At 37.8% G+C, this 21,972-nt stretch overlaps 1 protein-coding gene across 1 annotated transcript in view; it reads left to right on the top strand.

Moving 5' to 3' along the window:
- Positions 1-19,888, top strand: part of LOC107556943 (breakpoint cluster region protein-like) — a 102,650-nt gene extending 82,762 nt beyond the window's left edge. The window contains exons 9-23 of the mRNA XM_016240211.1: positions 5,294-5,415; positions 5,738-5,903; positions 6,389-6,508; positions 6,607-6,682; positions 6,768-6,872; positions 7,241-7,315; positions 7,437-7,534; positions 7,981-8,112; positions 12,428-12,487; positions 12,566-12,675; positions 15,192-15,331; positions 15,430-15,564; positions 15,667-15,772; positions 16,931-17,093; positions 17,313-19,888. Of these exons, the coding sequence (XP_016095697.1) occupies positions 5,294-5,415; positions 5,738-5,903; positions 6,389-6,508; positions 6,607-6,682; positions 6,768-6,872; positions 7,241-7,315; positions 7,437-7,534; positions 7,981-8,112; positions 12,428-12,487; positions 12,566-12,675; positions 15,192-15,331; positions 15,430-15,564; positions 15,667-15,772; positions 16,931-17,093; positions 17,313-17,402 (1,698 nt within the window). The 3' untranslated portion in view covers positions 17,403-19,888. The remainder of the gene's footprint in view (positions 1-5,293; positions 5,416-5,737; positions 5,904-6,388; positions 6,509-6,606; positions 6,683-6,767; positions 6,873-7,240; positions 7,316-7,436; positions 7,535-7,980; positions 8,113-12,427; positions 12,488-12,565; positions 12,676-15,191; positions 15,332-15,429; positions 15,565-15,666; positions 15,773-16,930; positions 17,094-17,312) is intronic.
- The last annotated feature ends 2,084 nt before the right edge of the window (positions 19,889-21,972 follow it).

The raw sequence follows: 21,972 nt of genomic DNA, 5'->3' as shown, positions 1-21,972 counted from the left end.
TCTCTCATAAGTCCTCCATCTTGTTAATGAAGTAGTGTTTGTCAAAAATATATTTTTAAAGGGCACAGAAATTTCAAAATTCCAGGTTGCACATAGTGCAGGTGCCCTGAAGCCATCCAGCCAATGAGCTCCCATCAGGATATACAGCCAGTCTTTCTATCCATCTCAGAGCCAGCCCACCCTCTGCTCTCCGCACAAACTATCCTTGGGCGACTCTGCCTTCTCTTTATTTCACACTAACATATACTCTCCATCTCCACAGAGGGTTTATGCTATAAATAAAACATCCTCTATTTGTTACTGAACTCTTGCTGCATTTGAGTTGTTTGTTCTGAGATCTAGAGGGATTTATTTTTAATCATCTCTTCAGTATCTGCTTACTAATGCTCTTAAGTCATGATGATGTCATTCGTTAAAGGCGGTAAGAAAGCACATACCCTCGCTGACCCCAACCAAGAAGATCACCCTTCAAGAGATCTTGGGAAGATACATTTGGTTTTTCAACACAGAGACTCTCTGTGCCGCCCCCTTCATTCCAGCAATGTGTCCTCAGGAGAGTGGCAGATGAATTGTTGCTGTGTGATTGATGGCGAGCAGCACTTGCGTGTAATTTGCCTTAATGAGCCACCCCGCTCTGACTCACAACTCATTGATTATTCATAAAAGTCCATCTTGTGTGGAGCAGGCTCCGCCTACTTCGAGTAAATGCTGAGGAGGAGTGTGCTACCACTCTCTACACACCTCCCGCCTTACACCCTTGGGGTCAACTGATCAAATATTGATAGTGGGTGCATGAACTCATGGAAATCAATGTTGTTGTGGAGCTTATTGTCTTTCAGTCCAGTCTAAGAAAACACAAGCCTTAGTTTGCCTTCCTTTTGTTTTAGAGTTTCTAGATGATTTAATAACCATGATTTCTATATTTGCTAAGGCCTGCATCACTAATACTACTGCTCATACTACAAGGATTTAAAGAGACCATGATTATTAAACTTTGGCATGTAGCTCTGGCATCTGGCATTGTTTGTGGCTGACTTGAATTACACGGCCATGGCAACCATATATCAGCATTCTAAAAATTGCTTAGAACACCTTAGAAACTGTGTAGCTATATCCCACTCAAAAAAAACACATCATATAGCCTATTGGTTATCAGCCAGTATTACTGTTTTATTTTTTATTCATCAATATCAGTCAATTGGTCAGATTTGGATATTGGATGTATATATAAGCTGGTATTGGATGTTTAATTGTACATGCTCATACCCCCCCTCTTTTTTTCCTTTTTATATTACCATATAACGCTCACTTAATGCAAAATTTTAAAATCATTTTAAAAAATCATTCAGTAATGCTTTTAAATGTAATCTTTAGCAAATCTCAAACTTAATATCCATTTTTCGTCATCACTTATTGTTTCATTCATTTGTTTCATTTAGTTATTCTAGAGATGCATCTAGCTTAAGTGGAGACGAGAGGTACAGTATGGTGGCCTAAGCTTACTACTTTGGTTGATGCCAATGAACAATGATCTCATTATTTAAGAGTAACTTCAGAACTGATATCTGTGGGCAGCTATAAGCATTAGCCTGATTGTTCAGGTCATGGTTGCGTTGGTTAGCTATCGGCTTCTAGTGTTACCCATGCTGGAAACTGGAGGTATGCGTGTGAGAGAGAGAGAAAAGAGATTCAGGGTGGCCCCAGAGGCCTGCACTAGCTGGGCCAAAGCCACTTAATTAAAATGCAAATGAACCTGCCGATTTCAGAAAGAAGCTTTCAGCGTCTACTATACACTCGCACAAAGCAATGTGTGATGGGCTTTGTATGTAGCTGCTGCACACATGTGACATTGCAGAACATGTATGCACACACACTAATTCACAATGTAAATGTGTATATGAAGTTTCTGCACTATGCACAAAAGACACATAAACACAAACACACAGAAGCAATCCAAATATGCTAATTCCTGAATATACACATCAAACATATGCATACACAACCAGATGACCTCGGGCTCGTCAAAGCCATCTGCTCTGTTCAAAAGACTATCACAAACGTTACGTACATCAACATACCACACACAAACTCATGTGATGAGCATTTTGCTTCTTACCTTTAGGGCACAGTCTGTTGAGAGGAAATTTAAGCACATAAAAATGTACTTTATTCTTTATGAACAGCGTAACACTGTCAGGGATATGCTCATAATACTAATAAAATAAATATTCATATAAAAAATAATTTAAAGTAGTATGTCATGTTAAGAAGGCTATAAATGTACAACCCAGAGGGGTTTCTGTCTCTACCACACAAACACAAACTGTTTGAGCCAAAACTGTTTAATTTGCAGTGGTTTCAGTCTGTTTGTAGTGTGTGATTATGATATATTGCTATTGCCATGTTTGTACTGGAGGCAAACTGTTGGAAAATGTCACCTGATGTGCTGACTGGTAAGATATTGGTATAGATTTGCAAACAGTGTACAGTACAGTACAAGTGTTTGCAGAAGAAATTTGTTTTTGGGCGTGCGTGCGTGCGCGTGTGTGTGTGTGCGTGCCTGCCTGTGTCTTGCAGGGTAAAGAAGAAAGAGAGAGGGAGAGAGGCTTTACATTTCACCTATAGTGAGATTGTTCTGGAAATGCCAGTCATGTGAATGCTGATATATAGTGCTTTTTGAAAGAAACAGAGTTTAGTGTCTGCTGTTGGGTGTATGTTTTTATTGTATTGTTTGTTGAATAGAAAGTATAAGGGAGTGAACAGCTCATTAAAGGGTTAGTTCACCCAAAAATGAAAATTAGCCCATAAATTACTCACCCTCAAGTCATCCTAGGTGTATATGACTTTCTTCTTTCAGATAAATCCAGTCGGAGTTATATAAAAAATTGTCTTTGATCTTTCAAGCTGTTTAATGCCACTCAGCGGGTGTTGCATGCATCAGTCCAAAAGAAGTTAAATAAAAAGCGCCCATCCATAAAAAAGTGTCTCACACGGCTCCGGGGGGTGAACAAAGGCCTCCTGTAGCGAATGAATGCGTTATTGTAAGAAAAATATCTATAGTCAAAACGTACTACAGGAGGCTTTTGTTCACCCCCCGGAGCCGTGTGAGACACTTTTTTTTTATAGATGGGCGCTTTTTATTTAACTTCTTTTGGACTGATGCATGAAACAGCTTGAAAGATCAAAGACCATTTTTAATATAACTCCGACTGGATTTGTCTGAAAGAAGAAAGTCATATACACCTAGGATGACTTGAGGGTGAGTAATTTATGGGCTAATTTTCATTTTTGGGTAAACTAACCCTTTAAGTAAAGTAAACAGTTCGCTGGCCTTTTAGAGATACAGTGATCTTTGTGCACTGTTTTAGTCTGAGGTTAAGATCATATTTTTGCACTACCCCTCTGCAAATAAAATAAAATAATAAACATGAACATCAAAATAACAATAATAATAATTAAATAATAAACGTCAATAATTACTTTTTACCATGATTATATATATATTTTTATAAATTACATATTTTCACTATAATAATAATTATAACGATAGTTATTATAATTTTTTTACATTTAGATTACTATCTAATGCTCACTCAAAGCAAATTTTTAAAAACCCAAATCATTCAATAATGCTTTTAAATGTAATCTTTAGCAAACCTCAAAAATGAATATCCATTTTTCATACTATACATTGTAATATTGAGATGCCTAAATTACCTTGTAGCATTTTTATTTACCCGTAATGGTATTTTTTTAGCCATTTATTGGTTTTCTGCCATATCATAAAATAATTACTGCTAACTGATCAGTGGTCAATTATACAATTTAGTGGTCATTATATAAAAATATTTGACCATAGAATATCCCTAGAATAAAGCTCTCTACTGTTTATACCAACCCCTGGAGGGCTGAGTGAATTACCATTGGGACAAGAATCATAAATATGTACAGAGTGCGTCATCTTCCCTTTGATTAATAGCTTGTGGCAAATTGAGATCTGCAAAGGTTCCTTCACTCACAGTGATGTCACCAGACACTTGTTTTCTGTAAACGTGTCGCCCTCCCTTCTTTTTCCTCTTTTCTTTTTAGAAGAGTTCAGCAAGCAAGTTTTAGATAACCTCTTTGGAAGTGGTATGCACTTCCTGCCCGATTCCCCTTTTAAACAGGGCCAATATAATCTTGGTGGTGTGGGAGCATTTGGGAACATTGTGTTTCCCAGGATCCCATTTCAGTATTGCTGAGTGCGATCTTTTGAGCACAAACAGCTCTCTGAGTCTCTGCATTCACTACTGGATTCATCTATCCTATTTTAAGACAATAACCATCTACTTACAGAAGACCCCGCACATTAATTACTGAGCTGAGGAGAAATGGGCACCGTTAACCGCTGATTGAACTGTTTGCATTGACTAAACGATGTAATTGCTCTTCCTTTTGGTAGAGATGTGGAGAGAGGCTCTTTTCTCTGCCAATGCACTTCTGAATGCAAAAAATGGAGCCATGTGGAATAGGAATCTCATTTTTGGCAGTGCCATCAAGCCATTACACTTTGTTCTGGAAATGCAATGACGCACAACATGGCTGGCATGCTGGGAGTTTTGGAATGAGTATCCGTTGACTCTTCCATCTCTTCTGTGTCCCCTGCTGCAGACAGCACATCATACACAGAGTGCTGGGAAATTCACTCAAGCGTCCAATCATACATTTTTTGATGAGTCAACGGCAGTGATGTTGTTGCATCAAAAATTAGTGGTCTTTGAATGCAGAGGTGAGTGGAGCCAGGTTAGAGAGTCTCATTGGATGAGATGCTTGTGATATCATCTTTTGTTTCCCCACTGCAGAGGTGAGGTGTTTCTGTGAGAGCACTGATGCGTGACGTTGCAGGGGGCTGTGTTAAGCACAAATGTGTGTGTTTTCACATATTAACCATTGCTTAGGCTCGCGGGACTATCACTTACCATATGATCTGTGGACAGGAGTTACCTGTTTCAAAATGTCCTTCCAATTTTCTCATATCATAAACACAAAGACTCATCAACACCAGCTTACTGCTCTTTTTTGAGAGTTGATTTTTGGAAATAGAGTAAGACTGCCCCCTAGTGGCAGTTCTCACCAACATGTCAAAATCGTTCTATTTGACAGTATTACAGCATTACATGTGTGTGTGTGTGTGTGTGTGTGTGTGTGTATATATATATATATATAATTCATTTTATTTAATTTTTTTACTTTAAGTTGTTTTTAAAGCTGTGTCTGAACTGAAAATTGACTACAATGTTTTTCTGTGTGACAGAACCGTCAGCTGTTGAAGGATGGCTTCATGGTGGAGCTCGTTGAAGGGGCTCGGAAACTACGCCATGTTTTTCTCTTTACTGACCTCCTGCTCTGTGCCAAACTGAAGAAACAGATTGGAGGGTGGGGAAAATCTCTGTTTTCTCTCTCCCATCTACTCCTTTCATTTCTATCTTTCTATAATTCTGTCTGCTCTGTCATCTCACTCTCTTCCCATTTTTAATAATGGATCAGTTCTACTCTTATTTACCAAATAGGTATTGTTGAGTCAGATACATTGGTATTATTTTCACAACCTGAGCCTAACACCCTGGCTCTTCAGACCTGTGGGCCCAGTCTGCACCAACATCAGTGCTCTATAATCAGATTTCAGGATGTATTTTTGCCTGGATATTAAATTATTTTCCCCATCACCCCATTTCCCCCTTGTGCTGTCTGTCTGCAGTAAGAGCCAGCAGTATGACTCCAAGTGGTACATTCCTCTCTCGGACCTCACTTTCCAAACGCCAGAAGAGTCTGAGCCCCTGCCTATCCCACAAGTCCCTGATGAGGAGCTGGATGTCATTAAGATCAAAATCTCGTCCCTGAGGAGTGACATCCAGAGAGAGAAGGTACATTTTAGGAAACTTTTCACTCAAATTATCGTGCTGATGATATAATTTGTAATCATTTTTATGAAACTAGAAAAATTGTGAAAAAAATCACAGTTTGACCACAAAAAAATTAAATAAAAATATTAGTCAACACTTTTTTTCAACATTGATAGCTTTGACATTACAGGAAGAATTTTCATTTTAAAATATATTGAAAAAAATATAATATATTGTTAAAACAGCTATTTTAAACTGTAATAATATTTCACAGTATTACTGTTTTTACAGTTTTTGATAAAATAAATTCAACCGTGGTGAGCATAAGAGACTTCTTTTAAATACAAAAAAACTTTTACCAAAACTTCTGAAATAGTGTATATTTGACTGTAAAAAGCTGTGTCTCAAAACCTTCTGACCTAGACATAATTTTCTGGGCAACATACATGCATTCAGAAGTTCATGAGACAGCTTACTCGATTATTTTTTGCTTGTTGCCTCAACAGAGGGCCAACAAAGGGTCAAAGGTTATGGAGAGGCTGAAAAAGAAGCTGTCGGAACAGGAATCGCTACTGCTGCTGAACTCTCCTAACATGCCCCTCAGAGTACACAACCGCAATGGAAAGGTAATTCACAGCCTTTCTGTCCTATCTGACTTTCATCCTCACACTCCTTTTCAACATTTCTGCTCATGCTCACAGTCCATGTCGGTTATGCATTTCAGAGCTACATGTTTCTGATCTCATCGGACTATGAGCGTGCCGAGTGGAAGGAAGTCATCCGAGAACAGCAAAAGAAATGTGAGTGGCATTGTCACTGAAATCAGCAATGAATCAGGTGATAGTGTTTTTTTTTTTTTCAACTGAACACTTGCTCATTTTGCAGGCTTTAAGACCTTCAGCCTGACATCCATGGAGCTTCAGATGCTCACTAACTCATGTCTCAAACTCCAGACGGTCCATCAATTACCCCTCACTGTCAATAAAGAGGGTAAGAAAGTTGCACAGGTCTTAAAGATAATATGAAATCAAAACTGTTTACAATCTTATCAGATTTTCCTGGATTTCTTAGGCATGATTCTTCAGTGCACAAAAAAGGGTTAAATCAAAATAAATTGATAATAAATAAAAAACTCCCTTTTTTAAACAAAATCTTAAAACAACCTTTTCTTTTCAATAATGTCATGTATTATCCATAGCAATCTAATCAAATTACAGAGAAAAATCCAGAGAATATTATTTTTATTTAATAATATTTCTTTATTATTATTGTAATTCTGTTGTATTGTATTTTAATATTTCTTTTTTTAATTCTAGACATGTTTTGAACAGTTTCTCTACTTTTTTCTCCACCTATAGATGATGAGTCTACTGGACTGTACGGATTCTTGAATGTAATTGTCCATTCTGCCTCTGGACTTAAACAGAGCTTAAGTATGTGTCTCTTTCCTTCTTCCTCTCTGTGCTCATCAAAGGTCATGTACACATTTACCTGTTCTAACACCCTGTAAAGAGCCAGTATCTTACAGATCCTCCTACCCCTTCCTCTCTTTAGATCTGTATTGCACATTAGAGGTGGACTCCTTCGGCATCTTTGTGAATAAAGCCAAAACAAGAGTGTACAGATACACCACAGAACCCAAGTGGAATGAGGTAATCCCATGTGCCCGTCCCTGTCTATACCCCATCAATACCAAAAGACCTGTCTGCTGAAATACTCTTGAGGCATTCATTCTTAATTAAGAGCAGCAGAAGCGAGGCCATGTGGAATATGAAGGCCTTCTGGACAAATTATATTGCATTTTAATTAAGAGCAATTACCATCCTCAAAGTTACCCCAGTGTATGGGGGGGGGGGGGGGGGGGGGGGGGGGGGGTGAAAACGAGGAAATGAGGCATGACAGGTGTCTTAGTACCCTTAGACTGTTTTGTGAAGCAAATTCAGAAGTTTTTATTATTAATAATAATGTTGTTATTATTATTCTTTTTAAATTATTCTCCCAAAAAGATGTTCTCAGGGTAGCTATGTATATGTTTGTTATGTGTATTTGTTTTATATGTTCTGGGTAATGTAGTTCTTCTGTATTGTTTCTGCCTCAGGAGTTTGAGATTGAGTTGGAGGGCTCCCAGACATTACGTCTACTGTGTTATGAGAAAAGCTACAACAAAGCTAAGATGAACAAGGAGGATGGAGAGAGCACTGATAGAATTATGGGCAAAGGACGAATCGCGGTATGATCTTCACTGAAAAAACACTAACAAATTTGAAAGTGTTATTTTAGTATTACTGTTAATATTCTGAAATGGCTTTTTTATATTTTTAGTTCTCATTAGTTTAGGTTTTATAATTCATTCATTTTTCTTATATTTATATTTATTTTATTTTAGTTTTGGTAATTATAGTATTTCAACAGTACTATTTTATTTCAATTTATTGCTAAGGAAAAATGTTGAAAAAAAGTTTTTCATCTAGTATTTATATTTTATTTCGGCACGTTGCAATTAGTGAAAACGATTTTTAATAGTTGTAGTTTTAGTTAAAAGTAACAACACTGGTTGGAACCACCCAGGCTCTTGCTGTAAAAATTTCAACCAAAAATGGAGTATAATGAGATGAGAACGAGTCATCCGTCAATCCCACTAGTCAATTGGTGAGGGGTTTTTTTTGTAGTTATTTTTCATCTTAATTGGCATCTATAAATTGATAAAATGTCTCAATCTTGCCTTGGGGACTTGACTCTAAACTAGGCTATTTATACAAGACCTATTGATGATTCACACAACCCACTTACTAGTCATTTTTACAAACCCCTACTGGTTAACAGGTTGTGCGAGTTGTGAGCATAAATTTGCTTGGCTCATGTGAACTATTGTGAGCTAAGTGTCATTCTCCATCTGGGCCCTCAGTGAGTCCGGTCAAAGGTATATCTGCTCTTATGAGAGACACAGTCCCAAATGGGGACTGGCCTTTATACTCCAGACATTTAATCTGCTTTTTAATAGGTAGGTTGTTATTCACTATGCCCTCGCTTTTTAGGCATCAAATCATCTATAATTCATGTGTCTTGTCTGAAAATGTCACAACCGAAACAACGTCAGATCAGCTGACCTATCAGTCTCCTCCCTAGAGAGTTTTGTGGGGTCTCTTGTTTCACAAATGATTGCTTGTAATTCTAGGTTTGGATGCTTTTAGTTTCAAAGCGTCGGTTGGTGTATCGTGGGGGAAGGGGGAGGGATTAGGGGGCTGTGCTATGATCCATCTGTAGTCCTGAAAGCAGACTTGTTTTAGACGAGGCCCCCCATCAGCCAGCTGTGACTTTGGAAAGCTCTGCCCTAGTCCCGAAGTCATAAAATGCATTATTGTTGGGATCATCTTTCTTTTGTGTGTTTAAGTAATGTGGTCTTTGTAAAATCAAATCATTTTCTTCTTAAACAATATGATGATTTATTGCTTTGCTATTTGGTAGGGATGCTCCGATCAGGTTCAGATCACCGATTTCTTGTCATGGTGATCGGCCGATACCGATGCTGATTCTGATGCTTCAAGCTTTATATAGACGGTTTCAATGGGCGCACGCACCTGGCCTGAAGTTAACTTCCGGTCTATGTTTGTTTATCAGTCTGGCTATGGCACCGGCTACAAACGCAGTTAAAGTTAAGGTGATGAGTAGACTGAAGTTGGGCTCAGGTGGTTGTGCTGTGGGATGTGTTTCCCATACATTTATTTATTTCTGGTGCTCACCACAATATCAAAACTGACGGATTTTCCAAAATGCTTGGTTGAATAAACATGAGCACGAACTGCACGTTTAAAAATCAAAACAAAGTGCGGGTGTTTTTATATCATTGTATTTCTGAAGGAAATCTTTTTTCATCTTGCATGTTATATGCCTGATAACGGAGTGTTTGTGAGCTCAGCGCTGCTTTGTGTACAGCTGTTACTGGGGAAACCTCTGGTTTTTGTTCTGTCCTCCATGCTGTGACAACTCACAAAAGACTATTTTTAACCAAGCAGCGCAGAGAGCCACTTCAGAAATGTGCCGTGGCTGGCTGATAAACACAAGCACTGACTAGAGCGGCCGCGATCAGCTCCGGAGGCCGTGGAGCTGTAACGCGTCACAGACGCGTGCAGTGACGCAGATCTGCTCTAACGTCACTGAATCTGCTGTGTAGATGAATCATGCAAAACATACACGACAAACAGCTAATTTTTCATTGTTTCTCGAAACGTCATAGCATTGCCACACAGGCGATGACATGACTGCGGCGCCAAATCATTGATGTCCCCACACATCATGTACGTCGTCACGCATTGACATCATCAAATTGCGATCGGTTCCTGAGATCGGCCAAGTTGGTGAGTACCGATCGAGTCATAAAATATGATTATCGGCCGATACTGATCTCCAGCCGATCGATCAGAGCATCCCTACTATTTCGTTTTAAGTTCTCCTTAGTCCTAAGTGCACTTTCCAGTGGTCTGCCAACAAATTAACTTTCTAAATAAATCTGGACTGCTCTGCTATTGGAAATATAATAGGTAGATTCAAAGACATAAATATGAAAGTGTTTTTCTTTCCATTTTCAATTATTATTTTCAATTAAGTTTATAGTTAAATTAGTTTTTTGTTTTATTTTAAAACTGCTATTTTGAATTCATTAGTAAATTTAGTTTTATATTTTCATTTTAGAATGTTAGGGCTCGTTATGTGTTAACTAATATTATTTAAATGCGTTAAATGCTGTCACATTTCTTACAGGCATTGCCATCTAGTGTATCACTATATAATGCCATTTTTTTCATGTTTAATGTATTGAATGTGTAAAATTCAGGGTCTAACTAAAATTAATATTTTTTAATCATGAAAAAAAAAATTATTAATTAATTTAGTTTTAAATTGCTAGCTATTTCAGATAGCAAAATTGTTTTCTTTTTTTCTTTATTTGTTTGTCAATTTTTGTAAATGATACGTTAGTGGCTGTGTATGGGTCGGGGCAGGGCAGCTTACTCAGACTAAGGTAAGTCAAGGGATCATCTAATACGAGCTGGAGGTGCAGAAATAGAAAGTTACATAGACTATCCTTCCGGAGCTCCTCCGTGAGACTCGAGACCGGTGAGTGGCTCAGGTGTCGCTCATTATCACTTACTCCACCGGCCTCGCTCTGTTCCCACGGCTCTCGGCCCCGCCCCTCTCGTCACAACTTACAAAAGGAAACAGTGTCGAGACTGTAAAGAAGGAAATAAGATACTTAAGTGAACAGCAGTAGATTTTGGGATTCTCAGAGAATCTGGATGAATCATTAATATCAGCGTTTGCAGTGTACAGAGTAATTGGATCTCTGTAGTTCAACACTTGCACCGGACTGAGGATTTATTATTGTTAAAAGAGCTACTTAAACACTTCATCTGATATTGAAGACCCTCTGAATTATTTGAATGGAAGACATCTGGAGCAGCCATGGATCTTTTTAGAACATTATATAACCCGTAAGGATCTACAAGATCCATATCACACTACATCCTAAGGGATTTCCAGTTCCAGCTGAAGATCTCTGCTCAGTTTTTGCACAGTCGTATATACGAAGGAGATGAGTGAAGAGTGGTTAGGACTGGGTGAGGAGCGCAGGAGCTGCTCTCCACCCGTTGAGGACTGTGATGTGGGGCTGGTGAAGGGTTTGGCGGTAGATATTTCCACACAAACTGCCCCGGCAGGCAAAGGAACAAGGTTATGGGGCCTTGTACAAAATGTCTTGCACAGAAGAAAGGTAAAGCGAGGGGAAAAATGGCATGAAGTTGTTTATGTTGAAAGTGAACAGTTGAAGTCACTTGCCAGTTTAACAGTTGTGAATGGGTAACTGGTTAAGTAGTGACAGCAGTGTCTTGCAGTGTGACAAGCAATACTTCAAAATATTTATTTTTTAAAATATATATATAATATATAATATGTATATATTATAACTTTTATTTATAATTCTTTCCACTCATGTCATTATTCTACTTTACTCCGAGATGTTGCATATAAAAATGTTAATAGTAATAAATGTTAATTAATATTGCATTTTTGTGTGTGTGGGTGGGTTTTCCTATGCCAGTGGAGCTCTAATAACCTAAGCTGGCATTGGTGGCCAAAGCCCCAGTTCTCACTCTTTCTCTCTCCCTGCCCCGTTGACATACAGGTTGTAATGACTGAGATGGTGAGATTAGATAGCAGAGCAGGATCAGGCCTTACACGAGACCATATGGAGATTAGGCCCGGATGAGGGAAAGGAACACGCTGAACTTGGCCCACTCCAGATGGCCTCACGTTTGCTTAGAGGGGTCAGAGAAATTGACTGGTGATGTGCAAAACTGCTGTATAAGGAGAAGTGGCATTATGAAAAATGTTCACATCACTACAAGCCCTTCATAACATCGGTGGTGTTGGATGAAGACATGTGTAGCCAATCCAAAAGTCCTCTAGATCTCAGCAAAGACAAATGTTATGTGTCTGTGTTGGAAATCCCATTGTATTTTATATGTATTTTTCTTGTTTTGTTTTTTATCCAGTTGGATCCTCAGATGCTCCAGGGTAAAGACTGGCAAAGAACAGTCATACCTATGAATGGGGTAAGTGCATTCACATCTGCTCCTCTGCTGTAATCCTACCATCCAAAACTAATTACTAATTGTACACCTTTTCTGAAGATTGAGGTGAAGATATCCATGAAGTTCACCAGCCGTGAGTTCAGCCTGAAGAGAATGTCTTCACGGAAGCCCATGGGTGTGTTTGGAGTAAATATCTCCACGGTGACAAAGTGAGTCAGCACACATTTTATATGAGGATAGACATACACTAGACAATTATTTGGTCTTTCTTATAAAAAGGAGTTTAAAGCGCACACATTTTGATACTGTAAGTTATCGTGCTTTTTCAGGGATTCATTGTGTTAAAGAAAATTAGAATATACAGTACAGAAAATAGTATAGAAAATAGTAAATAGTATAGAATTCTATGAAAAAAGGCTTCATATAATTCTGCCCTTTCTGAAACCAGGGTCTTGTTCGGCGTCCTGGGGTGTTACAAAGTATTTGTGAAAGCTAGCTAACAAAATATATATTGTGTGTTGGAGTAGTCCAGACGCTACAGCAGTGTTTGTGTTCAGATTTGATTGACAGTAATGAGGATTGCCTATAATGAGCTTCCTAATGGGTTTAAGGGCAGAACCAATTAATGCTATAAAGACAACATGACAACACCAGTACAGATGCTAAGACCCTAACATGTGCATCAAAGGTCTCTACATTAGCAGCACCTACCGCTGATTAATTTAATTGTAAAGGCATTATTCTGCTTAATTTCCAAGCTGCTCTTTTCCTTACCATGAAAATGTACAGTGAACACAGGCTGTCCATCTTGAAAAGCACATACAACCAACTTTTCTGAAACTGTGATAGCTTTATTTGAGAGACAGACACAGTTAAACAAATTTAAGCCATACTTTTCAAATCTCATTTGCAGATACACTATTGTTCTTTTTTTGTTTTTAAGAATTAATACTAGGGCTGCATGATATATCATTTCGGCATCGATATCACGATGTGTGCATCCGCGATAGTCACATCGCAAGATGTACGATGTTTAGTATACTGATCGTTATATTTATACTGAATGTTTTCTTTGCTCACACACAGACACGGTGTCTATACCGGACGCAACAGCTGTACAGAGATATGCATTTAGTAGCAGAGCTACTGAACGCGATTTTCAGTGCTGGAAATCCACGTCGTCGAGGAGTGCGCAGGTCACGGTTGCTTAGCAACTGCAGACGCCACGAAAGCGCACGCTCCCGAGCGCTTTGGAAAGGAGAAAGTGGCGCGGCTGGCGTTTTCCCACACGTTTTTAGGCGCGACATGTGAACGGTCCCAAAGTCTGTCTACACTGGACGCAACAATAATTTGAACTGTGTGTGAGTGCGTCAAAAATAGAACGCGGCATCAGTTTACTGTCGGGTGTTTGTTGCGCCGCGCCACATCCAGTGTAGACAGCATCACTGATTATAATGGGTTCATTGTATTTTATCGCTTTGCTCCGCGCCGCTCGCGTCCGGTGTAGACAGTGAGAGCCACGCAGATGCACGTGTACACTGAATTCTGTTCACTTCTGGGTCTATTTGTGCCTGAAATACTGTGCTCTGCCAAGTATCGTTTGTAAACACAGATCACAGATGCTTATGGCTTAGGTGAAGGGAAACAATTGAGAAAGAAAATGGATGTGTGTGGCAGTATATTGGTTTACAGCAGTTTAATGTTCCTGAGGCTTTCTGTGTCATGAATGTTAATCAAACAACAAAACAAAGAAAAATCACTTTTGTAGCTTTAACACAGATTTATTCAATTTAATTTATACAGTGAAGACTATGCAGTGTTATTTTACATTTGATTATTAAATTTCTGTACCTGAATACTGTTAGACTTACCTGAAAAATATATTATTTCATTTGTATCTTTGTTCTGTTATATTTATCTATACTTGTAATTTGTTTATTTCCTATGCTGATTTACTCGCCAACAAAAACACCCCAATCATTGATTTTTTTTCCCAAATAAACTGTTCAAGTCATGTGTTGAATTTTTTTTTCACATTGCAATATATATAGCAGATATATATAGCAATTTAAAAAAATTTCCAATATCGTGTGGCCCTAATTAATACTTTTATTCAGGAAAGATGCAGTAAATTCATTATAGAGTGTGTTATGTGTGTTATAAATGTGTTATGGTTTCCACAAAAATATTAAGCAGCACAACTGCTTTTTTTAACATTGATAATAATAAGAAATGTTTCTTGAGCACCAAATCAGCATATTAGAATGATTTCTGGAGGATCATGGTACACTGAAGACTGGATTAATGGCTGCTGAAAATTCAGCTTTGCCATCTCAGGAATAAATAACATTTTAAATTATATTAAATAAATAAAAAACGATTATTTTAAAATTATAATAATATTTAACCATATTACTGTTTTTACTGTAATTTTTATCAAATAAATGCAGCCTTAGTGAGCATAATGGTAGTGTTATGTATTTAATGGTAACGGTAATATATTTGATAATGTAATATAAATGTAATATTTTTAATGTATGTGAACACAAATAGTAATGGTAGATTTAAGATTATATGCTTAAAATGACAAATTTTACATTTTTTGTTTTTGTTTATCCTATTTTGACTGAATGCAAGTAAAAAAAATTGTAGTCCTTGTTTCTGTCTCATCATCGTTAAAATCATATAGCTGGTCTTGTGATACTGGTATTATTTCTTGTCTCAGACGGGAACGCTCTAAAGTGCCCTACATCGTCAGACAGTGTTTAGAGGAGATCGAGAGAAGAGGAATGGAGGAAGTGGGCATCTACCGTGTCTCAGGAGTGGCCACCGACATTCAGGCACTTAAGACTGCCTTTGACACCAGTGAGTGTCCATCAAACCTGTGTTTTTTTTACATAATGACAGACAGATCCAGTCAGCCAGTTTAGTTGTTGATCTCTCTCTGTGTCTCTCTGTAACAGATAATAAAGACGTGTCAGTAATGATGAGTGAGATGGATGTGAACGCCATTGCCGGAACGCTGAAGCTGTACTTCAGGGAGCTTCCTGAGCCCCTGTTCACTGACGAGCTCTACCCTAACTTTGCAGGAGGCATTGGTGTGTCAGTTGTTTTTACTTGGAAAACACATTGCTAAGTATTGAGCAGACTTGGCTTTCTGAAGGTATAATTATGTTGTTTATGTCCTCGTTTCTCTGCAGCTCTTTCAGACAGCGTAGCTAAGGAGAGCTGTATGCTAAACCTCCTGCTTTCTCTACCAGAGCCCAACCTGGTCACCTTCCTCTTCCTGCTGGATCATCTCAAGAGGTAGACAAGTTGCTGATGACTTTGACAATGTTCTAATGAGATCAAAATCCATTGTTTCTGGAGAAATCAAATATGAAGAAATCAAAGCTGTATGAATTTAGGGGAAGGGTTAAAGATAGGCTTAGGGTTAAGGCTATGATTGTCTGATAGAAATGTTTCTGAAACATGGTCTGATCGAATGGTGCTTCTATGTTTACATGCACAACTTTTGTTTCAATCGGACTAAATTCATTCAGATTGAGGAGTTTACATGAATGCTAAATAAAGTGATCCGGTTGATGTGCGCGTTTATATATCACAAGCTTTGACATGCGCACACTGCACGAATATAGCGTGTTTCCTGCTGTTTGCACATAATAATCATTCTCCTACACTCTTTCTTTATTTGTTTTAAACAGCAGAATGAATATTTATCCATTTCTGGTCATAATATGGCGACCATGAACATATAAACCGCTGTGCCGTGCTGCTTATATTTATCGTGCAGTAAAATGCCCCTCCCTGCTCCCAAAACCTGTGGTCTGTGGATGAGAATCCAAAACAAGGACTGGTGGGAGGTTGTCCTGCTCCACTTCACAGATACTGAGTGAAAGGAGTTTTATAATGACGGGGCACTCATTAATACAACACTGTATTCAACAGAAAGAACAGCTTGTTCCGCGCGTCATATGTCATGCTATTTCTGCATCATTGCACATGTGCAGTCCTTTCAAGTTTCGGTTTTCAATCCGATTGAGTGTTTACATGCACTCTCAATCGTATTAGAAAAGGAATAAAAACCACCCCTTTAAATATGATCAAAATTGTATTCGGATTGAGCTCAGTCGGATCGCTTAAGGTGTTTATGTGAAGGCTTTTTAGTCCGATTGAGCCATCAATCCGATTACTAATGGATTATTTGGGTGCATGTAAACGTAGAGTGCTGCTGGCTTCATGATCAAAAAGTTTAGTTGGTGAATCTCACCATGAACAAATGTCTTTATTTTTTCAATTCAGTGCCACCAAACTGTACAAATATTATGTATATAAATTGGAGGTAGAAAAATTTTATTAATTGTAATTAAATTAAATGTAAGTTTCATAATAGCAAACTGGATGCATTCATACACTGATAATCTCTCTTTCCTCTCTTCCTGCTCTTTCTCTTTTTGTTTCTAGGATTGCAGAAAAGGAGAGCGTAAACAAGATGTCTCTTCACAATCTGGCCACCGTGTTTGGCCCAACCCTGCTACGACCTTCTGAGAAGGACAGTAAAATCCCCACTAACCCTACACAGCCTATCACAATGGGGGACAGCTGGTCACTGGAAGTCATGTCACAGGTACACTCAGACCTATTTTCAGCATGGACCATAAGGAAAACCACGATTAATTGACATGTGACTGTGACTGTGGACATGATGTCAAGCACCATTGAAAATCATTTAAATGTGTCTCTGTTTGTAAAAACAATGGAAAACACATTTACAATAATGCACTTATGTTTTATCCATTATACGTCTCCTGATATGTGCATAATTCCGTCTTCTTTGGTTCTGTAGGTGCAAGTTTTGCTTTATTTCCTTCAGCTGGAGACCATCCCGACACCAGACAGTAAGAGACAGAGTATCCTGTTTTCCACAGAGGTGTAAAGGAATCCTTATTCTCATTGTAAGACTTACACCAGTGGGAGAGGGTGTAAGCATTTCCACCCACTGGGTATTACGGACACTGGAATGCACAAGAGCAACTCCTCCTGGGCAAAAGCAGGAGTGCTTCGCCTTTCGCGCTTTTTTTCTAGCTGTCGCCACTAGGGGACAACACAGCCCCTTTAAACATTGAAGAACTCGACTTACTCGGAGCACATCTTGAATATTACTGAACCCTCCATGTAAACCGCCAATTTTCCTCTGAACATCAGTGTCCGTTCAGCACCTTCGCTTTTCATTTTGTGACTCCTCAGATCCCTGAGCATGCTCTTGTGTCTGGTCTTTCATATCAGCTGGTGACAGTGAATTCTGTCTCTTCTGGCTTTTTTGTGTTTGTCCTCATTTCGCCTTTCCCCACTGGTCACTGATGCTCTTTCTGTGCTGCTACAATTCAGTATCCAGCTCCAAACTGTTCCAGATTTTGGGTCCTTTTATATGATAGATAATTACATGGCAGTTCAACGTAGTTCTTATTACAGACTCTTTAAAGGTCAAATGGATAGCTTCTGTTAGTGTATGTCAATCATTTAAATGACTTAATTTAAAATGATTTCTTTGTAGAAGATGGTGTTTGGTTCAGCTATTGTCAGTCTTATTTACATCTAATTTAAGATAACATTAAGAAACAAACATAAAATTGAGAAAAATCTTGCTAATATAAAAAAATTGTTGGCCCATACCTCTCTATCAAGCAATGTTTAAGCATTCATGAGTGTGTTTAAAAACATATGATACATGTTTCATTATGCTTTCGTAGTCAAGATTTTTTTCCCCTCATATTTTGGGAGAGAGATAATCTTTCATAAAGTTCTAAGTACATTCAATATATTTTTCTTTATTCTGATTTTTTATGTAATATAGAATAATTAATATTTATTTGGGCACAGATATCAACATCAGTGTCTTTTCAAAGTACGTCTATGTTTATCGCTAACTTATCCGTGTTACGAAGTACTGTAGATTCCTTACATATCCTCTTATATTCCTGTCTTTTTGAATCTGATAGCACACCACATTTACGTTTCCCCTGCCATATATCTAGTGTTGAGAGATGACCAAACGGAGAGGTTTTTAGCTTGCATTAGCTTTAAACTCTACCCTGTCATTCACATCCGCTCTCTCTCTAGCTGCACAGCACACTGTGGTTTGTCTCACTGAGAACCATACAGCAGTGCCTCTCTGTCTCACCGTAAGACATTAAGGTAAAAAAAACAACGCTGTATATAGCACAATCTGTTATCCTTGAATCCTGTCAGATGGTTTAATGAAGGAAGGGTTAATAATGGATGCAGTACAGGAACAGTACAGGTATTGTCTTTATAGCAATTCTGTTAATTATATCAGTAAAAATGAATGCTCTTAAGTTTATTATTTGAGTTAAAGGTGCTTTAGTTACTTTATTTAACATGCAGGCATGTTTTTGATTTAAAAGTGTTTTTAAGTTTGATAAGTGTTTGTGCATTTGAGATGTAACGTTATACCAAATTCTGGCTACTGTAGAAGGATTTTGAAGACTGTCATACATACAAAAAGGGGTGCAGCGATTGAAAAGGAATTTCGGTTAATCCACCATCTAAAGTATTTTTTTCGTTAAGGTGTGTAGTAAAGGTGCGTCTGAGACTTTTCATCTTGTCTGTCCTCTTTCTTGATTGTCGGCACTAAATGTACATTTCTTGTATCTTGCACCTGTCCGAACTGAATTCAGCATCACATGTGGGTTTCTTCTAGAGATATCCCTGTCTTTTGTAATATAAAACTCTTGACATAAATCAAACTGATCTATTGCTATCAGAAGGCATTAGGTGATTCAAAGCATTCCCGTTGTGTTAATTGCTTATTTAATGTGCTTTTTTTTTCAATTGTTGAATGTTACTGGGTTTGGAATACTGGACATAAGCTCCAGTTCAGTGGGAGTGATACAGCGCATGATGTTTGAGAAGCAATTTCTTTGCACTGCACATAGTTTAAAGACTATTGTGATGAAATTTCTTATAAACATAATGAGATTGTATCACACAGTTGCAAACGTCTACAAGCAAATTCATCATCTTCTTCAGTCTGAAAACTTTCATTTTACGTTATAACCAGATTTATTTGTATCCACAAAGTATAACAGTTTTGAAGAGATTGGTCATGAAAGCACTGCAAGCTTCCATCTGCGTCATCCATTGTAATGTTATGATGATTTATGTTGAAACCTTGCCTTTAAACACATGAAGACATGCTGGACAGCCACCGGAACAGGCTATGGATGCTCTCCCTTTTTCCTCTTAAGGTTTTTGTCACTATTTATTCTTGCTAATATCTTAATGTTCTGGTTATAGGACTGTACAAATAGATACTGAGTTCTGCAGACTGAAACGTTTGGAAGGCATTTGCGGCCTATGTTTATACACAAAATGTTGAATAAAACCTCCTGTATATGAATACCTGCTGTGTCATGGTGTTTTCTACATTTTTCTAAAACTATTGAGATTGTATCACACAGTGAGAAAAATATTTGACACATTCTGGATACGACAGTAGTTTGATTTAATAATTTACTTTTTTGTGCATGTTTATGGAAGAACATGCTTTGAAACGCATTTGACTATGTCTCCACATGGGGGCAGCACCGCTTTGTGCAGGTTTGTGTGCTTACAGGACGTTTCATTTATTTGTTTTTTATTTATTATGTATTATCATTTATAATTTTTTGGGGAAGACCATGTTTAATATGTGACTGAAATACCTGTCTTGAGAAAGAACAATCGACTAGTGGCAGAGGTAATCTTGATATTGTTCATTCTACTCATTTGACGAACTGTTTTTTGCATACAATATAAGGAAACGCGCGTTTCGACAACAGTGCCGTCAATATGGCAAATTCTCCCTCTCCCTTTTCTGCCCCTTCTTCCTCTTTTTCGTATTTAGCCTTTATTGCATATTTCTCGTGATGTTTACCTCAGTGACGTTAAAAAAGTCTATAAAGACGTTTTCATAAATGTTTACATGTTCGATGTTGTCTAATATAGCACTGTTCAGTAAAGATTAAGTGAAAAACACTTTCAGATCACATGAGTATTCAAAAACAACACTAACGTTATTAATGTACCCTATAACGTTGCAAATGCAAGAAAACAGATGTTGACATAACAAGGAAGTGATTCAAAACATTTTTTTTAATAATTATTATTTATTTGAATAATTATTTTCCCAACCGTATAGTCCGTTTCCCATTTCTGTAACTCTTTATAGTCTCTGTTTTTCGTTACAGAGAGCATTCTTTCTTATTTGAAAGTTTTCATCAATATGTCATGATATCTACTATACAGAGCGGTATAGTAGATTTATTTTTGGTGCATTATGTCTAGTTCTGTGCTTTTGCAGAGGCCACACAGTCCTCCAGTGGTGCGATAAGAAGCTGTTTCCTGTTCATTATATGAGACTCTGAGCTTTGAGGAACAGGAGGGATGGATTGAGTTCAAATGCAGACTGTCATTCTGTCATAGAGCTGTTATGGGAGAGAGTGAGGAGGAGAGTATGGTCTGGTCTGTTTGTCTCTGATTACTCATGTCCACAGTTCTATCTCTCTCCTCCGGCTGTCGCTCCTCCCTCAGCAGGCCATGAAAGCTCTGACCGTTACAGCGTGGATGGGGTTAGATAAGACTATCCCTCTCCCATCACGGCCCTGCCTGCTCCGAGAGGCCTGCTCCCTTCAGATTTCACCAACTCTTGTTCTGTTCCTCCTCTCCCACTTTATTTCCATGTCTCCCTTTTTTTCTTCTTTTTTTGTTGTTTGCTCACTTCTAACTTGTTGTTTTGTTTTCTCCTTCTGTTGCCTCATCTTGCAGGCCGGTGTGTTGATCCTTGTTGTGTCTGAGTCAGTTTTGCTCTTTGCTGGTCACCCACCAAACATAGTTCAAACCCACCCACCCTTCATGTCTGGTGTCTGTCAATCACTCAGTATCACTAGTTTACCATTGCTGCATGTGACCCGCGTCTACAGTACGCTAGTCCCTTTAATCTTGTGAGGGAACTTTAGTATTGAGCCGTGTGTTGTAACCTCACTGAGTAAAAAAAAAAAAAAATCTGATTTTAATGTGCAAATGTAGTGATTTATGGGTCAGTGTTATGTTGCTTATTTTCTTCATATTATCTATTCATTTATTCAGAAATGCATTAACAAATGCAATTCATACATACAAAGATGTTTATATTAATTGCTTTAAATATTAATATGAATTATATTCATCTTATATAATTGTACTATTTATTATAATTATATTGTGTGCGTGTGTGTGTACATATATATATATATATATAAAAAAAAATACTTTTTACCTTAAAAAAATATATTTTTAAATGAATGATTTAGATTTAATTATTGATTAAAACATTTATTTTTGTTTAAAACATTTTACTTGACATATTTTGAGTCATTAAGTCACTAAAACTTGAAAAATGAAAAATTCTAAACCATGTGAAACCAAAAATATTTAATTTCTAAGACTTTGGCACAGGTGTTGTAGGT

Source organism: Sinocyclocheilus grahami, unplaced genomic scaffold (assembly GCF_001515645.1).
Source record: "Sinocyclocheilus grahami isolate Dianchi unplaced genomic scaffold, SAMN03320097.WGS_v1.1 scaffold584.1, whole genome shotgun sequence".
Classification (NCBI taxonomy): domain Eukaryota; kingdom Metazoa; phylum Chordata; class Actinopteri; order Cypriniformes; family Cyprinidae; genus Sinocyclocheilus; species Sinocyclocheilus grahami.
The sequence above is the reverse complement of the archived record's forward strand: the minus strand, read 5'-3'. Positions and strand labels throughout refer to the sequence as shown.